Source organism: Pleurodeles waltl, chromosome 7 (genome assembly GCF_031143425.1).
Source record: "Pleurodeles waltl isolate 20211129_DDA chromosome 7, aPleWal1.hap1.20221129, whole genome shotgun sequence".
NCBI lineage: Eukaryota > Metazoa > Chordata > Amphibia > Caudata > Salamandridae > Pleurodeles > Pleurodeles waltl.
Genome location: NC_090446.1, coordinates 152,340,568 through 152,358,639, shown reverse-complemented (window position 1 = coordinate 152,358,639; position 18,072 = coordinate 152,340,568). Strand labels below are relative to the sequence as shown.

The window sequence follows — 18,072 nt, the reverse complement described above, 5'->3', positions numbered from 1 at the left end:
CCACCACACCTTCAAATCTTACATCACCTAGTCAAAAAATAATAGAATTGCATCTTTCATAAATTACATAGGTTTACATCTTTACAAAAAAACTCTGCAAGCTAAATGTGTTGATGGTAGGCCTTATTTATTGGTTTAAGGTTCATTAGTGATATAAAGGTAAAATAGTTATAACAGCTATACCATAGTCAATTGTCTACCAAGCTATTATGAAATCCTTCTTACATCCCTCTCTGCAAGGAATTCATCAAACATATTTCACATATAATTAAACTTCTTTACAGGTCTATTTCTCCTGCCATATAACAAGTTAAAATGTCTTATCCTCTATGGTTTGTTTCACGGTTGGGTAAAATCCAGGGGGGTGTCTAAGGAGGGCTGGGGTGTTAAATTACTGTTGGGTGGTCCTAGGTAAACAAACATTCCTGTACACAAACTCATGGACCTAAAAATAATCTACCAATAACTCTCTAAATTGGGGCGTACCATGTCATATCGTACAAGTTGCGGAAGCTGTCATTGAGACATCTTGAACATTAGTTGGAGAGGAGGTCATTACATTTGTGTAACGCCAATGGTACGAAATATATTAACCAGCTTGAGTAAAACTGCATTTAACTCAAGTTGGCGCCTTAACATTGGAAAAATGTAATTTGCCAGTTTCAGACCACAAGGAATGGGTGAAAATAATATTTGCTGTCAAATGCAATTTTTCTAAGAATGGGTCTTTATACACTTCGATTTTTGAGCTGAATAATTTTTTACCATTCTCCTATTCTTTTAAAAGATTTATCAGTTGAGTTAATCCTCGAAGTGACCTCTTACATCTGATGATTGGACCCCAACACATGAGCACTCTGAATACAAGCATAAAGGCACAATCAGATTTCTCTCTTAGCTTTAACAGCTCCCACGGGTCAATTTGGTCTTGATCTAAAGAATCTTTGATCTTATTTCTGGTTCTGCTGTAGCATAGTTTAACAAGAGGATGTGTGAGAAAAGGAGAGTCTAAACTACAGTTTTGCAGGCTGGTTTGTGATTGCAGCTCTATAATTTTATAAAATACACATACGATTGTTACTATTCTTAATAACCTGTGAAATAACTTTAGATTTTATCAACTTAGGATTTCAAGTGATGTTGAAGAAATAATATAAGTTATGGTTTTCTTCCTGAAGCATGTGTGATAGATAATTGCTAAATAGTTCTCACTCAGTGACAGAACTAATCAGACAATGGTACAGCCCCTGCATAACAAAGGTCTAGGTTAGGTGGGCCTAAGTCTCCCTCCGTAGCAAACTTGTGATTTTAATTTTACGTTTTTTTATTGGCCCAGGTGTTGAGTAACAGGTCTGATTAATTTCCCTCTTGCAATTAGTCCACAGTTCTACTCAATTTGGAGCATATAAATTAACTATCATTTTAATTTGAAAAAATCCCCACACGCATTGTTATCAATATAGTCACCACATTTTCCTTTTTAATGATGAGAATCCATGACCTATCTGTTTGCTTTGTAATTTAGCACATTTTTTTAATTGCAACAGGACTCTTGATTTTCTGCTGTTACCTTTGAGTTTCAGCTAGTATGCCTTTATGGGGCATCTAACTCCAGAAGTGTTCAGTGACTGGATAAATAAGCGTGCCATGGCTGATGGTGTCATCTAAAGTGTACGATTAGTTTAAAACCAATACAACCAGAAGAGAAACTTGTTTGGATCACCTAGCGCAATTCAGTAACAAAACTAAAAAGTAGAAAAGCATGGCCATCTAAAGACGCCAGACATGATATCACTAGTTGCCTTAGCACAAACCAAGAAAGACCTTCTTATCCAGTCTTAAAGTAAATACTTTATCGCTCATCTTGAACTTATGTGATTATGAAGTCTTATTAAAGCATGCCAGCACTGATATGACACTGGATTATTAACTTGGGAAGGAGACTGTACTTGCTTAAAAAAGCAACATTCTGTTAGATTAAATCATTTCACTGACAAAAAGACACGTAATCGACAGCAATGGCACAAGCAGCAGGCATGTCCCTATTGTAATCAGAAACTGGTAAAAAAAAATATATATTAACACAATAAAATCCCAAATCATATTGAATACAAAGAAAACAGAACAATATAGAATACAAATAAAAATAATAAAATATACACAAATAATTGTAATTGGATTAAGGGAAACAGAGACATAAAATTTAAATTGTGTATTGTAAAATGTGCCAAAACACAATAAGCACCAATCAAAATCAAGGTTCACTTTTCACCAAGACCAAGGTATAATTTCAGGCCCACCACGATATAGTGCAGGAGTCGAGTAAACTTTGCAGGGCAAATCAGTCAAAGATTTTAGTTTGCAAATTAAGGCCAGGAGTACAAAGTAGCTTAGCAGTTGCAAACAATGAGGTTTGCAAAATCACAACTTTTGAGACTACAAATAAACTTTTTTATAATTCACAAAAGTCCATTTGGTAGTATGAAAAATTATTTGTGTTTGTAAAAGGGCTTCTGCAAATATTTTTCAATCACAATCAGAAGGGTCATGAAAGAAACATCACCCTCCTATTTGAAATTCAGAAGGGATGTATCAGTGATTGTGACAAACTGTGGTCGCATAGCAGTGATCAGTTACTAACCGCAAAGTTGGTGTTGTTGCTATTCAAACATTCTATCAAGGCATGTCTGCAGGTCCGGATGCCTAATTAATTTAATAGATGTCTAAACAGGGTTCTCTTCTCATTTTCTAGTGCTGGGTATCTGCATATAATATGAATGACTGTCTCGACAGCATGCCTGCACAGTCTGCAGATGTTAGAAGACCTTTTTTTAAACAATATTGGAGTGTGGTCCAGTGTGGAAAGCCCGCCCTATCTAAAAAACTTGAGTTTTTACATTAAAAATTACGAACAACATGCTAGAAGCTATGGTCGCCTTTTAGTTGACTGATAGCTATTGAAGGTCATCTAGGCATGAGGATGCTATATGAAAACTGATTTGTCCAGGAGACAAGATAGCACCATCATGTATTTGTTCACAGCACTTTTAAATTTGGTTAAAGAGAGCAGAATGCCCCAGAGTTCTTTTATTTGGACATTTATATAGAAGCTTCCAAATAAACTTGAGACGAGGGTATAGTTTAGTAAATGTTAGACGCTTTATTTTAAGGAGGGATTTATGTAACTGTTTACTATAATTAAAATAGTTTGATTTTCAAGGGACCAGTTTCATATCTTGACCACAATCGTCTAAGGTTAATTTGTTGGAATTACGGATACATTTAGAAATAAGTCTGCAGAGACATATGTCACTACCCCTCCTTGGGCCTAAACACAACCTCCTGACCCAAGTTAAATTATTATGTCGCTACACATGCCTACAGGCATGGAAGGGCAGATGGTTTCGATGGCCTCTCAACTTGGTCAAAAGTGTGTGGGGTGGGAACGGCAATGCATAATTACACTGAGGCAGCTTAGAGCTGCTCCAGTGCTTGCCCCTTCCCTCATCATTCAAAAGGGAGAGGGAGGATGTAGAAAAACATACCTCTATCTTCTGAGAGGGGTTGGAAATTGGACCCCTCACCCAACAGTACTGCTGATGTGCAAGAGAGAGGGCACTGCAGTTTAATCCCCTCCCACCTTGCCCAAGCTTGAAGGGAAATTGCCCCTGACTCTCCCAACACTGACTTAGTGCAGTTGGGAATGTTCTTTAAGTAGCACTTCCCTTTCCCACGGTTAACAGGGAAAGTTCCACTAACCCTACTGACGCTTGTTTAGTGTGGTGGGAATCTCCTTTACACCCCCAGTCACCTTTCCCATGGTTGATGGTGGGAGGGAGGCAGCCTAAAAAAATGTGAGGAGTAACTACCAGCTTGAAACTCCTCTTGCGCCCTGTTCCAAATAAAGAGCATGGCACAGGAGCAGGTATCAGTTGAAATATTCCTTAGTCTGCCACATCATTATGTGGGCCATGAAGGAGCTGTCTCAGGTGATGTCACCTACCACTACACCTTTTTCGTGACTGGAACTGGGTGTCGGGCAGAAGACCTGCTCCTCTGCGGCCTAATTCATTGTGTGGGCTAACATGATGCCCACCCCTACGTCCTGCTCTCAAACTGAAAGAGGGTGCCCGGGGTGGGTGCTAGTTAATCATGTGCTTCTCCTTTTTTAGGTCGAGCCTAAACTGTGCTTGCGCTGTTGCTTAGTGGCCTGTTGTATATGGTTTGTGGGGTTCAACTCCACCTATTGCTTGCCATTTGTCTGTCAGTATCCTTTAAAAATCTGTGCTTGCTTGTGGTCATACCTGCCTCTTTGTCCCTCCTTTTTCTATTCTGTTCCTCCCAAGGAGCAGGGACTAAGTATGGTATCATTATGCTATTGTTCTTTATCTGTTCCTTGCTGAACTATTTTTTTCTTGTTTTCTGGCTCTGTTACTGTTTGCATGTTAATGCAGCATTTGTCCTTCCCATTTGCGTGTTTGGCAACTGCATGGTTTTTTGTATTTTTATGTTTTTTTACTTTTGTCCCTCCGGCCGAAGGTATCGGTGCACAGGCTCGAATGCGGTTCCTGAGCGGGCGAGTTTCAAAGTCTGCCGCTCTAGCCATTACACCATACCCGCATGTTCTATACTAGCCTTTCCCTCCAATGCCTCTTTATCGCTCCCTGTTTTCCAGTCTTCTTTCTTTCTCTGGGGCTGCCCGTCTCACCTTGGCTTTAAGCTCGCTGTTTCACTCTTTCTCCATCTCTCCCTGCCTTGCGCCGTTGTTAATGTCTCACACTAACAAGCAAACATCCAGTACTCAGGTTTATCTTTATTCTTTGCGGTTTTATATAGCGCAAACTTGCCCCAAAGGTATTGGAGCGCTTTACGTGACCACTAGTTATGTTAGACAACGACATATTCATTTTTTTGTTTTTTTGGTAAGCACAGGAAGATTAAGTGATCTGCTGAGAATCACAGGATGTTGAGCCGACGGCAAGACTCAAACCTGGTTCCTCAGCATCAAAATCTGCAGCTCGTTACGCCACATCTTCGTTATAAAAACTGTAAACTTTCGGCATTGACATGCTCTGAGTAGCCTCTGCCGTTCCTGATGAAGTTTGCTGTGTCTAGCGATTTGTGAGATCTGACGGGGCAAGGGGTATCGTGGTTGGTGTCTTCTGACAGCAGACACTTGGTTTCTTCAATTACTCACTGTCCCTTTTATGGACACATCCTCGATGATGCTTTCATACCCTCCACCGCAGGACACAACATCCAGCTCAAGACACATGCGTTGTAAGCAGGCGCTCCCTTCTAGATCCCACTTGGATGCATGCGCTGTGGTTGCTCAGGAACAGATTTGCACGGGCTCCAGAATTTCTCATAACAGCAACCCTTAATGCCTGTTGTCTGGACTACATTTCCCTGCATACAAGCTGTACAATTATGTATCTGCTGCGAGAACACAAACAAGCAGCAGTCCGTACAACTTGTATTGCATGTATCTCTGGGGCTGGTGAGCGATGTTTGTTTTGCAACAGCACTGAACAAGGTGTCTGGGGCAGTCACAGGCCTCCCCATCTTCGATGGGCGGGTCACAGGCTTTTCACTAGGGTGCATTAGGGCTGATGGTTTTCAACTTTTTGCTTACTCTAAACATCATCACCATATGGCTCTTCAAAAACCATCACTTTCGCTTCTTGCACGAGATGGGAGGGCCCATGGTATATGGTAAGTATGCCCAATGATGCGGTCTCCTTCCACACTTGGAAAGTTCCATTCTTGGAGGAGATGTTGACAGTGCATGTGTTTTTTAAAGTACACTGGACATTTGTTAACATGTGCACAGTATAAAAAAGTGTGTGGCTGTACCAACTACTTCTGAAGTGAAGGTTTTGCAAGTACAATGCAAAATTCTGTAATGGTATGTGAAAAAAGAGCCCTTGTTCATTTTTTATTGGTTTAGATTATTGCTGTTTTTCGTATCACTTTCCCGAACAACCGTAGTGTGCTTTATTTTCTGCACCCGATACAACATGTGTGCTTTCGTTATTGATAAGTAACGCCAGCGTGGCAGCTGATTTCTTTGCTGTGTGTTACCTCAGTGCGGTATTTTTCAACAAATGTCAGGGGCTATCAATAATTAGTGGATCAACGTACCCCACACCTGACATGCGACTACTTCTGGTTGAGAAATGGTTGCCCTTGTTTACACTCTTACCAAACCCTGGATTCACTTCTCCCTCATATATCTGTCATACCACATTATTTTAGCTTGTAAAGTACGTTTGTAAAACAAGAAATACAAATAATGAATCACAAATGGCTGAGAATTATTTTATTACCTTCAGTGGAACGTTATGTATTATTAACCTCATGCTTTACAAACACCTTCCCCATGCTTGTTTTGTAAAAACATAACTGCTGGTGTCCATCGTTTTTTACGAGCCTGCCGAATGCCAGAGATGGCAAATTAAAAGACTATCTACTTTTGATTTCTTCTCATGCCTGTTACACCACGCTCTCCTCCTCCTCTTAGGGTGTCTTCTGGATACACAGGTCCTCCCTCTTTACAAGTCTGTGGCCTGCTCGCCCCTTCTTTCTCACATATTCTTCCTGCTCCTCTGTCTCTAATCCATTCACCACTTCCTGTGCAAACTATCTATCCCTCTCTATCTTCCTTTCTATCTATTATGTGCAGCTCTCATCCATATCTAATCACCATGCCACATAATTACACTAGACAAATACACTCCAAACCAGACAATCCCACCCTATACAATTCCACAACTAACAATTCCAATACAACCCACATAATTCCACTCAACCCCTTATACACCCACTACATGCCAAACCAAAACACCTAGGTTAAAGACATTCTCACTTACAAAGCCAATAGCTCAAACTCTTAAAACGCGAGACCTATTGCACTGCAAATGCTTGTCTTTTTTATCCCCTGTTGCTTTGGGACAAGGCAAGGAGGCCCCACAGTCACATACTATCCATGCCCTTAGACCAGGTAGGTGTAGTTCACAAAAAAAGGCCACATCTTTGGGAAAGGCAGTGGTAGTAGTTAAAAATGATAAAACCACCCGCGGACAAGGTGGATGGTAGACAAAGAACAGATGCAGAGTTGCTAGGGAACATACAGAAGTGACACATAGGATGGGGAGGAGCCACAGAGGCAGAGACTGCTCCTTCGCTATGTAGCAGGAACGTTGCATGGCTGAGCTAGCAGCAGAAAAATAAAACGATAGTTCACTATCGTTTTATTTTTCTGCTGCTGGATCAGCCAACAGTGCAGGGAGGGGTGGGGCTGGCTCATGGGAGTTGGGAGAAGAAGAGAGAGCATCTAAGTGTGCATGTGAATTTGGCCGGCCCTTTCAGACTGGCCAAACACACATGCGCACTTAGGTTTCTCCAACTCGGCTGTGCACAGCCGGACTGGAGAAACTGTACAGACCCCAGGGCTGTGTTTGAGCGGCAGTCCCAGGCGCTCAGACCAATCCTGATGCTGCTTTCATGCTAGGTTTAGCATGAAAGCAGCGCTAGGATTTCTGGGGAGCCTGTGCTGTTGTCCCACTGAATGCTGGGATACCACATTGAGGGAACCGAGTGACGGTATGGCAGCACAATAAGAGCTCCAGAGAGGAGGGGCTACACAGAGGGACTGTACACAGATGGACTGCAAGAAGGCTGCCTATGGAATGGGGACACATACATGGGCTGCAGAAGAGGGTAGGGGAAGTAGCGTAACGAAAATTAAGGGGGGCCCCTTGCAAGGTAGATGCAGGGGCCCCCCTTCACCATGGACTCAGCCAGGGGCCTGCCGCCCGTGCACAGTGTACTGTTCTGAGGGCCCCCCCTGGAGCTCAGCCCCCCCGCACCGCGAGAGTGCAGGGGCCTTTGTTACGCCACTGGTTAGGGGCACACAGGGTAGCTGCAGGTGGTGGATCAGCAGTCAGCTGGACAGAGCAGAGTAGCATGAAGGGCCTGCAGAGGTACTGGACACAAAGAAACTGCAAGAGTGGTGGTGGAAGGATGTCCAAAGGGGTTGCAGGGCAACACGCAGGAGCTCCAGGGAGTGAGGAACACAGAAGCCGGGGGCTGGGGGCCAAGGGCACAGAGGAGAAGGAAGGGAGGTACACAAACAATAGGGTCTAGGCACATAGGAGAACTACAGGAAGAGCAGGGCAAACCGTTCAGGTTAAGGAGGCAAACACAGTGCATAGAAGACGAAAGCACATATAGAGACTGCAAGAATCCTAGAAAGCGATGTAGGGTAAGCAGTGGACCCCAACAGGGTGAGTAGGAGAGGTGACATAGAAAGGGGCACCCACGGCAGGGCAGCACAAAGGAGTTGTAATGAGGGGAGGGCCAAACAGAAGTGCTTTAGGAGAATAGGGGCACAGAGAGAGGATGTAGGTGAGGTCAAGGGCACATACTGCAATTCCAGGGGAGAGGCAGGATAGTGCACAGAGGAGTTGAGGTGGGCACAAAGATGGTAGCAAGGGTGCGGAAAGGATACTGAGGGATTCCAGGGGAAAGACACAGTAAGGCCCAGGAGCTTCAATGGGGCTTTGCAAATAAAGGAGCTGTTGAGTGACAGGGCACAAAGAGGTGATGTTGGGGAGGTGGAGCGCAAGATACAGGGGTTGTAGAGGTGGGGCGAGGCAGCAGACAGACATACTGCAGGAATGCTATCACACGTTCATATAAACATGTGCCAACAACCATACCAACATATACCACCTTCATACTTAGGTCCACTCACCATCTTAAGGCAACATACCTGCGGCCAGCCATCCAACATCTTATAGGACTGCGCACCATAATTACACATCTGCACAACCAACAATACATGCTCACAAATACATACAACACAATCTCACTACTACATGTATGCATCCACAACGACCAACGTACTACCATACACCCACCATCAAATGTCCATACCAAAAACCACCACCATTATCTGAACACACAACCAACAGTATATGCCCACACACACCATCAGCAGATCATAAGGCCATGTTCATGCACGAACACACTTACTATAGTACAGTCCACCTACCATTAAAAACACACATTCAATAGCGTAAATTTACCATTGTATGTCAACACACAACCATCATGCACCCACACAGCTAGCATATACAAAGTTCTACCATGCCACTCAAACTTAGTCACACAATCAAGCGTCCTTTTACAAACGTATATACCTAATCATTAATCCTCTCAACCACATCTGAATTTAAGCTACCACAAGTTATAACAGGTGGGAGATAAGGTTGACTTAGTATGGGACAGCTGTGATACGAAATGACGACTTGATTTATGAAAAATTATTTTAAAGGACTAAAAACAAAAGTAGTTCCTTAAACTTTAAAAGCTGAAAGGACATTAGGGTGACAAATCTGTCTACAGTGGCTTCATCGTAACAAGTAAAAAGTTAAGAAATTTGCAATTTAAGGTTATACAGTCACCAAGTGTACTAACCCCGCCATATTAAGGTGACCTGTTCTCCCACCCGAAGCACTCAATATCTGTTACATCACACGTGTGCAAACACACTATTCAACATCATTAAGTACATTGTATGCCAACACCTCCACCGTCACATATTCCTTTCCACAATCCACCCACACTTCTTCATACTTGTTTTCATCCGTCATATGACAAGACCACAATAATATAGCCATCAACCCAACATCACAAATGACAGCAGAAGTACCATTGTATGTCTACATAACCACCAGTACATGGCCACACACCCCATCATAAAACTACACAGCTGCATTTTTACACCCACATCCAGCAAGGTCCACCTATATTACCAAAATTAAATGTACACATAGCCACCAACCTACACACAATATAAGCCAACACACTTCCTTTCATACATCCAAACACATACAACAGTAGACTCACAACAACCAGAACTCAGCAAAACCCAGACTATCAAATCCCAACACAACTAACATCGTACACCTACACAACCACCAATAACCAATGTAAAAAGTCTGAGTTCAAAAAGTTAGTCACACAATTACATCCCTTTACAATCTGAAAAACAAAATAAATTGTGGCTATAAACACATCACAAACTTACTCCTGTCATAACAGATGGCACACCAACCATCATTTACCCACAACTACAAGTATAGATACACATCGATACAACTAGTGTTTATTCAACCAAATAGAGACCATCGTACCTGCACACATACACCTTCACCACCACCATTTTATACTAGTACGCCAGCAATTATGCATGCACACAGCTGCTATTTTACCATACTCAACAGTTTCACTTCAAAATATTTACCACAACATCATAAAGCCGGTCACACACTCATAAACACAAGATGTAGCAGATAATAAGAGTGGTGGGAGTTAAGGCTCGGTTGGCACATTAGGTGAGAGTTTTAACACCTTCACTTGGGAATTTATTCAATTTTCAGCTTTCAAGAAGTCTCTATAAGCATATGTCCTTTAGCTTTTTAGGGTATAGTACACACACATATTTGAAATGTTGTCATAAAAAATTTAACGGTGTCATGACTGACCCATTACATCGCATTCAGGCAAATAAACATAACTATACCATAACACAGCTATTTAAGAAATGATAAATTCTCACCAGGCCATGTATGCAAAGCAAAAGACGCTAAGTGCCAGCAGCCCTTTCTTCTTACTGGGATACTCGTGTGAACACACAACCAGCTCTATGAGGAGCAGTGGCAGTACGGTGGTATGCTAAAGACAAAAGCACAGGAAAAGTAAGTGTGAGACAGAAGGATTGGCATTTACGGATTTCCTTTTTTTTTAAATCTTAAAATGCAGTGATCTTATCATTTAATGTATTTAGAATTGTGGAGGGAAAAGAAAACAACTGATTGAGTGCCACCTTTTATATAGTCAGTTAAAATATAAGCCATGAATATCACTTTGTAAAAACGCGGTGCTGGGAACATAGACGCCTATTTTCAGAAAAGGCCCTTCTTCAGGTGAATCAGAAATGGTTTGCCTTTCATGCAACCCTATTGTTCGTTATAAAATATCCTTCAGAAAGAAAAATTACTTACCTTCAGTAATGCTCTTTCTGGTAGAAACTCTGTCTAGCCACAGATTCCTCAACTTTTGAATATTCCCCATGTGTCAGACTGCATCAGGAAACTCTTCAGCAGTCCCTCTGCGCTCCAGCATGTGGCGGCTGCAGCTCCACACCGAACACGTTTATCCCTGGAAATGACATGCTGAACCTCTATAGTTGCCACTCCCGCATGCTGACATCAGTTGCTTTCGAGAGTGTCCACACCCCAGATGCTAAGCCCCAAAAGCAAATTTGGGGTCTTATTAACGGACACAGTCCAATTATAGAGCAGAGAGTATGGAAGCTTGCCAACCCAGGAAGAACAGTTAAGTCCCTAAGGGGCACACTAAATGGGTTTTGCAGATGTGGCTGTAGAGAGGAGCTCTGTAAATTTACCTTGATTGCGAAATTGTTTGGTTCTCTTTGGAGACTGGACAGGCTGATGGTATGTGGCAGCTCTACCAAAGCCGCTAAAGGAATAGCATTGTTGGTACGGTTGGTGAGACTGGGTGGATAAGCCCAGCAAGCAAGATCTCCTTAAATCATTCTAAAGTACAATCTGCCCAGCCTGCCAAGCAAAAGAGTCCAGTTGAAGGGCATGCCCGTAAGGGAGAACTGGACATCATCCGAGAACCCAATTGAACACAGCCACACATGGCAGCGAACAGTAAAACTGGCACCAATTGTTTACCTCATAACTGGTGGTGTCCAAATTACAATGAATCCTGAATTTGGCCACATGGAGACAGTCCTGGATAGCCCAAACAAGGACAGTCTGAGTCCTTCAGAGACACCAGGGAGGACTTGAGCCATCAAATCCGAAAGGGCGTTGGAATAGCATTCCAGGAGGCAACTAGCATTTACTGACCGGACAGCAAGACTGATAGAAGAAAAAAACTTGTTTTCCAAATGTTTCCACCCGTTTACACTCCCTGTTGTGGAAAGCAGTAGAAAATTTGTTAGGATCAGACTTGCTTGTGGACGCTTGCACCACTAAACTTTTTGGGGGAAGGGTGCTGAGAGAGGAACATAGGGTTGTCAGGGGCAGGGTGATGGCATCTCGCAATTTGCTTTTTCATTGGAGGGGCAGTGTAAGGTTTGGGCCCAAGCCCCAATAAGGTATCTGTTAGTACCTCAGTAAATGGTAAATTGGGTTTCAAAAAGTGTCTGCCCCGTCGGGAAAACTTCCGCCAACACGTTAGGCTTGACCTCTAACATAGGGAGCTGGAGGTAAAGGGTGTCAGTCACAGTATGCATCACCATGTCATAGGAAGCGGGTTCCCCTTGCTGGTCCAGGGGGTGAGAGAGGCTCTTTTCAAGAGGTATTGAGACCACAAGCCTCCTGAAAGTCATCATACCAATTGTCATCTTGATAGGGGTGAACAGAACCCGTGTCATAATCATTGTCCAAGTCCATGCCGAAAACTGAGTGCAAGGTGCGTGGTCTCCTTTGTGGTGGTGACAGAACAAGTAAAAGGAGCAGTGCCTCAACTGTATTAAGGCACAGCTTCTGTCAAGGTTGGACCGGTGCCAACTCTTATGGCTATCTCCTCATGAGATGTCAATGAATTCAGTACTGGTGTGGAAGACCCAGAGACCTCTGTGGACTATGGTGCCGGAGGCGGGGCCTGGACAGGAGCAAAATTATTGTAATGGGCTGAGAAGGTCCAACTGGTGTAGAGGGCAAACCTGCAGTGGTGCTCCATGTGGAAGCATATTTGGCTCTTTGGGGCCCGAAAGTGCACATGAGGGAGTGGGCAAGGATCCAAAGAGCCGAAGCATGACTGCGTTTAACTCTTAAATCTGTTGTGGAGTGGCAAATAGCCTTGAAAACTCAAGCTGTGCCTGAACCATTTGCAGGATCAGCTCTGGAAGTCAGGCGACTCTGGGAGCGAGATTGAGAGCCATGGTTCCACCCCCCACCCAGGCAAATACAAGTGGCGAGAGGGGACAGAGTCCCACTTCGATGTCTGGTGTTTCTTTTAGGACCTACTGGCTGATTTGGTTTTGGACAAGGATCAGCCTTGGTATCAGCTTTGGTTACTCCTGAGGTGGGGATGGGACCACACCTTGGCCCTGGACCGTAACTTAGATCAGTACCATAGAAGAGTCTTCTTATGTTTGGCAATGTGAAGTTTCGCTTCATGGCCCAGGATGTCCTTGAGGTTCGTTGGTGTGCAGTCACAGAGGGCCTTGGAGTCATGATTCATGCCCAGACACCACAGGGAGGCCTCATGCGATCTTTTACACACATCTGTTTGCGAGAGTCCCTACAGGCCATTTTAGGGGGTCACATCCCTCGCACAGTGAAGAAAATTTGAAATATTTAAGCCAAGTCTCTCAGAGACAGTGTGCTATGGGTCTGTGTCTAGTGGCGCACAAAGAAAGGAATTGTCAGTGCATAGATGTAATACCTATATAGGATCTGCACGTCAGTCCCAGAACAGTGTCAGTGCCAAGCAACATGAGGCCATGTGCTGGCATGCAGAGGTACTGCTGAAGAGTTTCCAGACCCAGTCGAATACTTGTAGAGTATTCAGAAGGTGAGGAATTTTCGACCATGTCTCTATCACAAAGCCCTTTTCTGTTTCATGGGTGAGGTGTGAACTAGAAGCAAGGCCAACATTCTTACGTGCCATTTAATGAAACTGTAGTCACTGTTAGAGGAGTTGCAGGTAATGGGAGGGTCCTTTTGCAGTAATATTTCTCTAAATTGAAACTTCTGGTACCCATTCTGGAATTCAATTATATTTTCTTAGAAGTCTAGCCAGCTCAAAGAATCTGTAAATGAAATATAGAGAGGCCTTGGCCCAGTGTGATTTTGTACCAAATATATATAAAAAGATCTGTTTATTAACTAATTACATGTACTGGGAGAAGATTTTTGGGATGTTGAGCAGACAGTAAAAATCACCAGGGGTGATCGGCTGAAGGCAAGAGCAGATAATGGTGTCAAGAGCGGTTGAAACAGCCTAGAATAATTCAGGAAACAAGTACTTTCATTCAGTACATTAGCAGAAAGCGATTTAAATATATGTATGGAACAAAACAATAAGGGAATGATTACAGAATAAAACTTGAGTGCAGTTGTCAGGTAGATAGGAGGGAAAACCAAGGAAGGCATGATGTCTGCAAGACATGATTTAGATTAAGGGGAAAAGGAAGCCAAGGACAGAGCCTTGAAGTCTGCCCATTGACAGACGCTGCCAGGAGAGCTTAGCATCAGTAACGCCCAAACCGGATATAGTTAGAAAGGCTGCGTCATGAACAACTGTGTCAAAGGCGGCACAGAGTGCAACAGGAGTGATGGACAGACAGGTGGCTACTGGTAATTAAGTTATAGATGCGCGCATGGACATTCTCAGTACTGGGTTTTCAACAGAAGCCCCTACAGAACGCTTATTGATGTTCATTAAACACATAATTAGAAGTTAGTATGCAGAGAATTAGTAAAGCAGTGTGACAGGCCATTCATCATTCAGTGGTGTACAGTGAAGGCCCCAGAGGTGGTTCATCACTTTCCGGAGCAGCCGGACAGTGTTACCTCTGTACACAGATGATGCAGCTGACGTCCTGATGATGTCACTGCTGGCGTCGCACGCAGGGAATGATCTGGCAGGGAGCCGGTGGGCGCAGCATTCCCCTGGCAGGCAGTGTACCCGTCTTACCTGCTTTATTCCACAAGGCAGGTTGAGGCTTGGGTGAGAGGGAGGGTAGGAATTGCTTGCACCTCAGGAAGAAAGCCAAACATGGTCAGCGAAGTCACTTTCAAGGCAGGGTCCCCGTGGCTGCTGCCTGGGGGTGGCAAGGGCTCCCATTTTCTAAACATAACCTAATTTCCATCAATCTAGTAGATATACCTACAGGGTTAGGGAGGTGCTGGTTTGGTAGTACTTGCTAGTTTCCTTGTCGTTTCCTGGCTCAGAGGACACATGACAATACATTTTATTAGGAAATATTCTGCATTTACATAATTTAAGGGAAGCACAGATACATGTGTGTACATGTTTAATTCCAACCTTCACAAAGCTTCTCCACTGACCTGCATTCTGGCACTGCCCATGGGAACATTACACAGTTTTAACTGATATGAGACAGGTCGCCAAACTGCCTATGTTGTGAGCGAGGGCTCTGCCTTTTATCCCACCTCGAGCAGTGCACTGCTATGCACTGCTCGAGCTATTGTGTGGCACAAGACTATTCTTCACCTGGCCTGGGAAGGTGCCACTGTTCACCTTAAAAGGCTCCCCTGCTATGATAGGGTTGTGGGTTTTAAACGCTGGACTGAGTCCCACCAACACAACTTGGTTCCGCTTAGTGCAGTACTCATCTGTCACTTACTGCAACCTCCCCTTCGACTAAGGCACTTGCTTTGAACTGCATGATGGCCTGTTTTATAGCTGCAATGTTTCGCTATTTCACCTGCTGGTTCTGCATACGGTGCGCAGGTCAAACCCTGGACAATGGGTTTTGTCAATTCAATGTAGGTTAAACAGAGGATGCACAGCTAAACCCTACATAGAGAATCGCAAACGTGTACTCCATACGCTGTGCACCAGAAAGTAGAACACACAGAACTGTCATTAACATTGGAAACAGTAGTTTCAAATCAGTCCCTAGGGAACCCTTCAGAAAGTATAAAATTGGTTACCAAGCAAGCATAGGTAATGGAATTAGGCTGACTGCAAGCAGTAGCTTGTTGACATAAATATACTTATGGCACTTCGGGATGCTTACACTTGTTGGTGCATCATAACATTAAGTATCAGACGCGGCCACATCTTAAAGATAACAAGTAATGTACAATTCAGTGTGACTGATGGCTGTGGTGTACAGTTGGTACACTTATGGTCTATGACTAGGTCTGGGGTCATTTTGACTGACTACTCAAACATTCAGTGACGATTTATTTAGTAATTCAGGTCGTCAAGACAATCAAGGTCGGGCTGGGCCAGGAAATAGGCCCGGGCACCAAACTAAAAGTGGCCCCATTACAGACTAAGATAGTATTATAAATATTCCTTAACTCCGATGATGTTCTTTAAGAAATAATTTATTGGCTAGATGAATTAACAACAGCCTCCAGCCACAACCGGTAGCGAGCATTTCTCCTCACAGCTGTCAACTGTCACAGCAACAGTTATAGAATGCTGGTAGGAACCAACTGGGAAGACAAGGGGAAAATGGGGAGGAATGGAATGTTACACTTGGATCCCTATGGGCAGGTGGGCACACAATGAAAGGAAGGGGGAAATAGAGAATGTACATTTTATACAAAACATTACTTATGATAAATTACAACACTTCTCCTTCCCATAAAAAACTTTCATAGAATGTTTGAAAGTAATATCCTGTTGGGAAATCAAGTGAGCATGTAATCTTTGTGCCAGACAGGAACTGCACGAGCCCTAGCTCTGCGATTGTTCCCATCATATTTCAATACATCCTTTGGCTTTCCATCCATACCTGAATACTTCTGAGATGGACAATGGGTTGTTAATCTATCCATGCTCCACGTTCTGCCATCCTCTAATGTTACTACATTTTTCTTCACCTCTGTTATTTTTATAGGTTTGGAGAATTTAGATTCACACCCTTGGCGATTGTCTGGTAGTTTAACCATTACCCGATCGCCAACATTCCATCTTCCTAACTTGGAACCATGCTTTTGGTCATATCTTTTCTTGTACCCTTCCTGATGTGTTTTGACTTGATTCTTCATTTTATCTCTATGAACCCATTTAGGCTCTCCTCCACCCAGCCAGTTGGGGGTCAATTTGGTGCCTGGTAACCTCCCTTTGAGCGCTAAGAAGGGTGATACCTTGGTAACTGAATTAGGGGTTGTGTGATAGGACCAAATCATTTTTTGAAGTGCTTTATCAGGAGGACTCCTTGATATGTGTGCGGTTTGCATACACTCTTTGATCATACGGTTAACGCGTTCCACCAAACCATTTGCTCTAGGGCAATACAATGCTGTTTTGTGATGTATGATAGACAACCTTTGTAAAAAGTCACGCATTTCCTCAGAAGTGAATTGGACCCCGTTGTCTGTTACTATAGTGCTAGGCACACCTTCTGTCATGAATGTATCGGTTAAGAAATTCTAGAGATTGGGTTGTGATGCTGCCAACTACTCTGATGGTGATCCAATGAGAGTGATAGTCCACCAGTACTAACATAAATTTACCAGCCCACGTGGAAAGTTTTAATGGACCAATAATGTCGAGACCCAGTTTGTCCCAAGGTTTGGATGGCACACTCACGGGGGATAGTGGTGCGCACCTGGTATTCTTGCTTTTGTCGCTCATGGCACAAGTCAAACAATCCCTGACTTTATTTTCCACAATGCGGTCCATGCTCGGGAACCAGTACGTGGCCCTGACTTTAGCCTTGGTTAAGCTTCTACCTAAGTGACCTTCATGGGCCAAACCCGTAATCCTATCCCACAAGCCCTTAGGTGGTACTATCCTTTCCCCTCTCATGACTTTGTCGTCAACAATACTTAATTCTTGTCTCACAGCCCAAAAATGTTTTAAATCCTGATCTAGGCCATTAGACTTTGGGGGCCATCCTTGGACTATCCTTACCTTCACATTTAATAGAGTATGGTTGTTTTCCATGCAAGTGTTCCATTCCTCCCTTGTAATACTAGGGATATCAATCATTAATACAGGCTCTTCAGATTTATTTGCATTTTCCTCCTCCTGTACACATGGTAGCCTGGATAGACAATCCGCTACAGAGTTTTTTATACCAGGAACATATTCGATTTTGAAATTGTAACCTTCCATACCTATGAGCCATTTAGCTATTCGAGGAGTGGTGGTCTCCCTCCCCTTTGTTGAAAATATATAAATCAGAGGCTTATGGTCAGTGCGTACAGTAAATGGTAATCCCCAAAGGAAGTATTTAAAGTGTGAAATAGCCCAAGTACATGCAAGTGCTTCACGCTCTCTATTTCCCCCTTCCTTTCATTGTGTGCCCACTTG

At 43.4% G+C, this 18,072-nt stretch overlaps 1 protein-coding gene across 1 annotated transcript in view; it reads right to left on the bottom strand.

Moving 5' to 3' along the window:
- LOC138303893 (androgen-induced gene 1 protein-like) overlaps window positions 1–18,072 on the bottom strand; it is a 128,183-nt gene that overhangs the window by 41,130 nt on the left and 68,981 nt on the right. Inside the window, exon 4 of the mRNA XM_069243424.1 lies at window positions 10,628–10,743. Coding sequence (XP_069099525.1) covers window positions 10,628–10,743 — 116 coding nt within the window. The remainder of the gene's footprint in view (window positions 1–10,627; window positions 10,744–18,072) is intronic.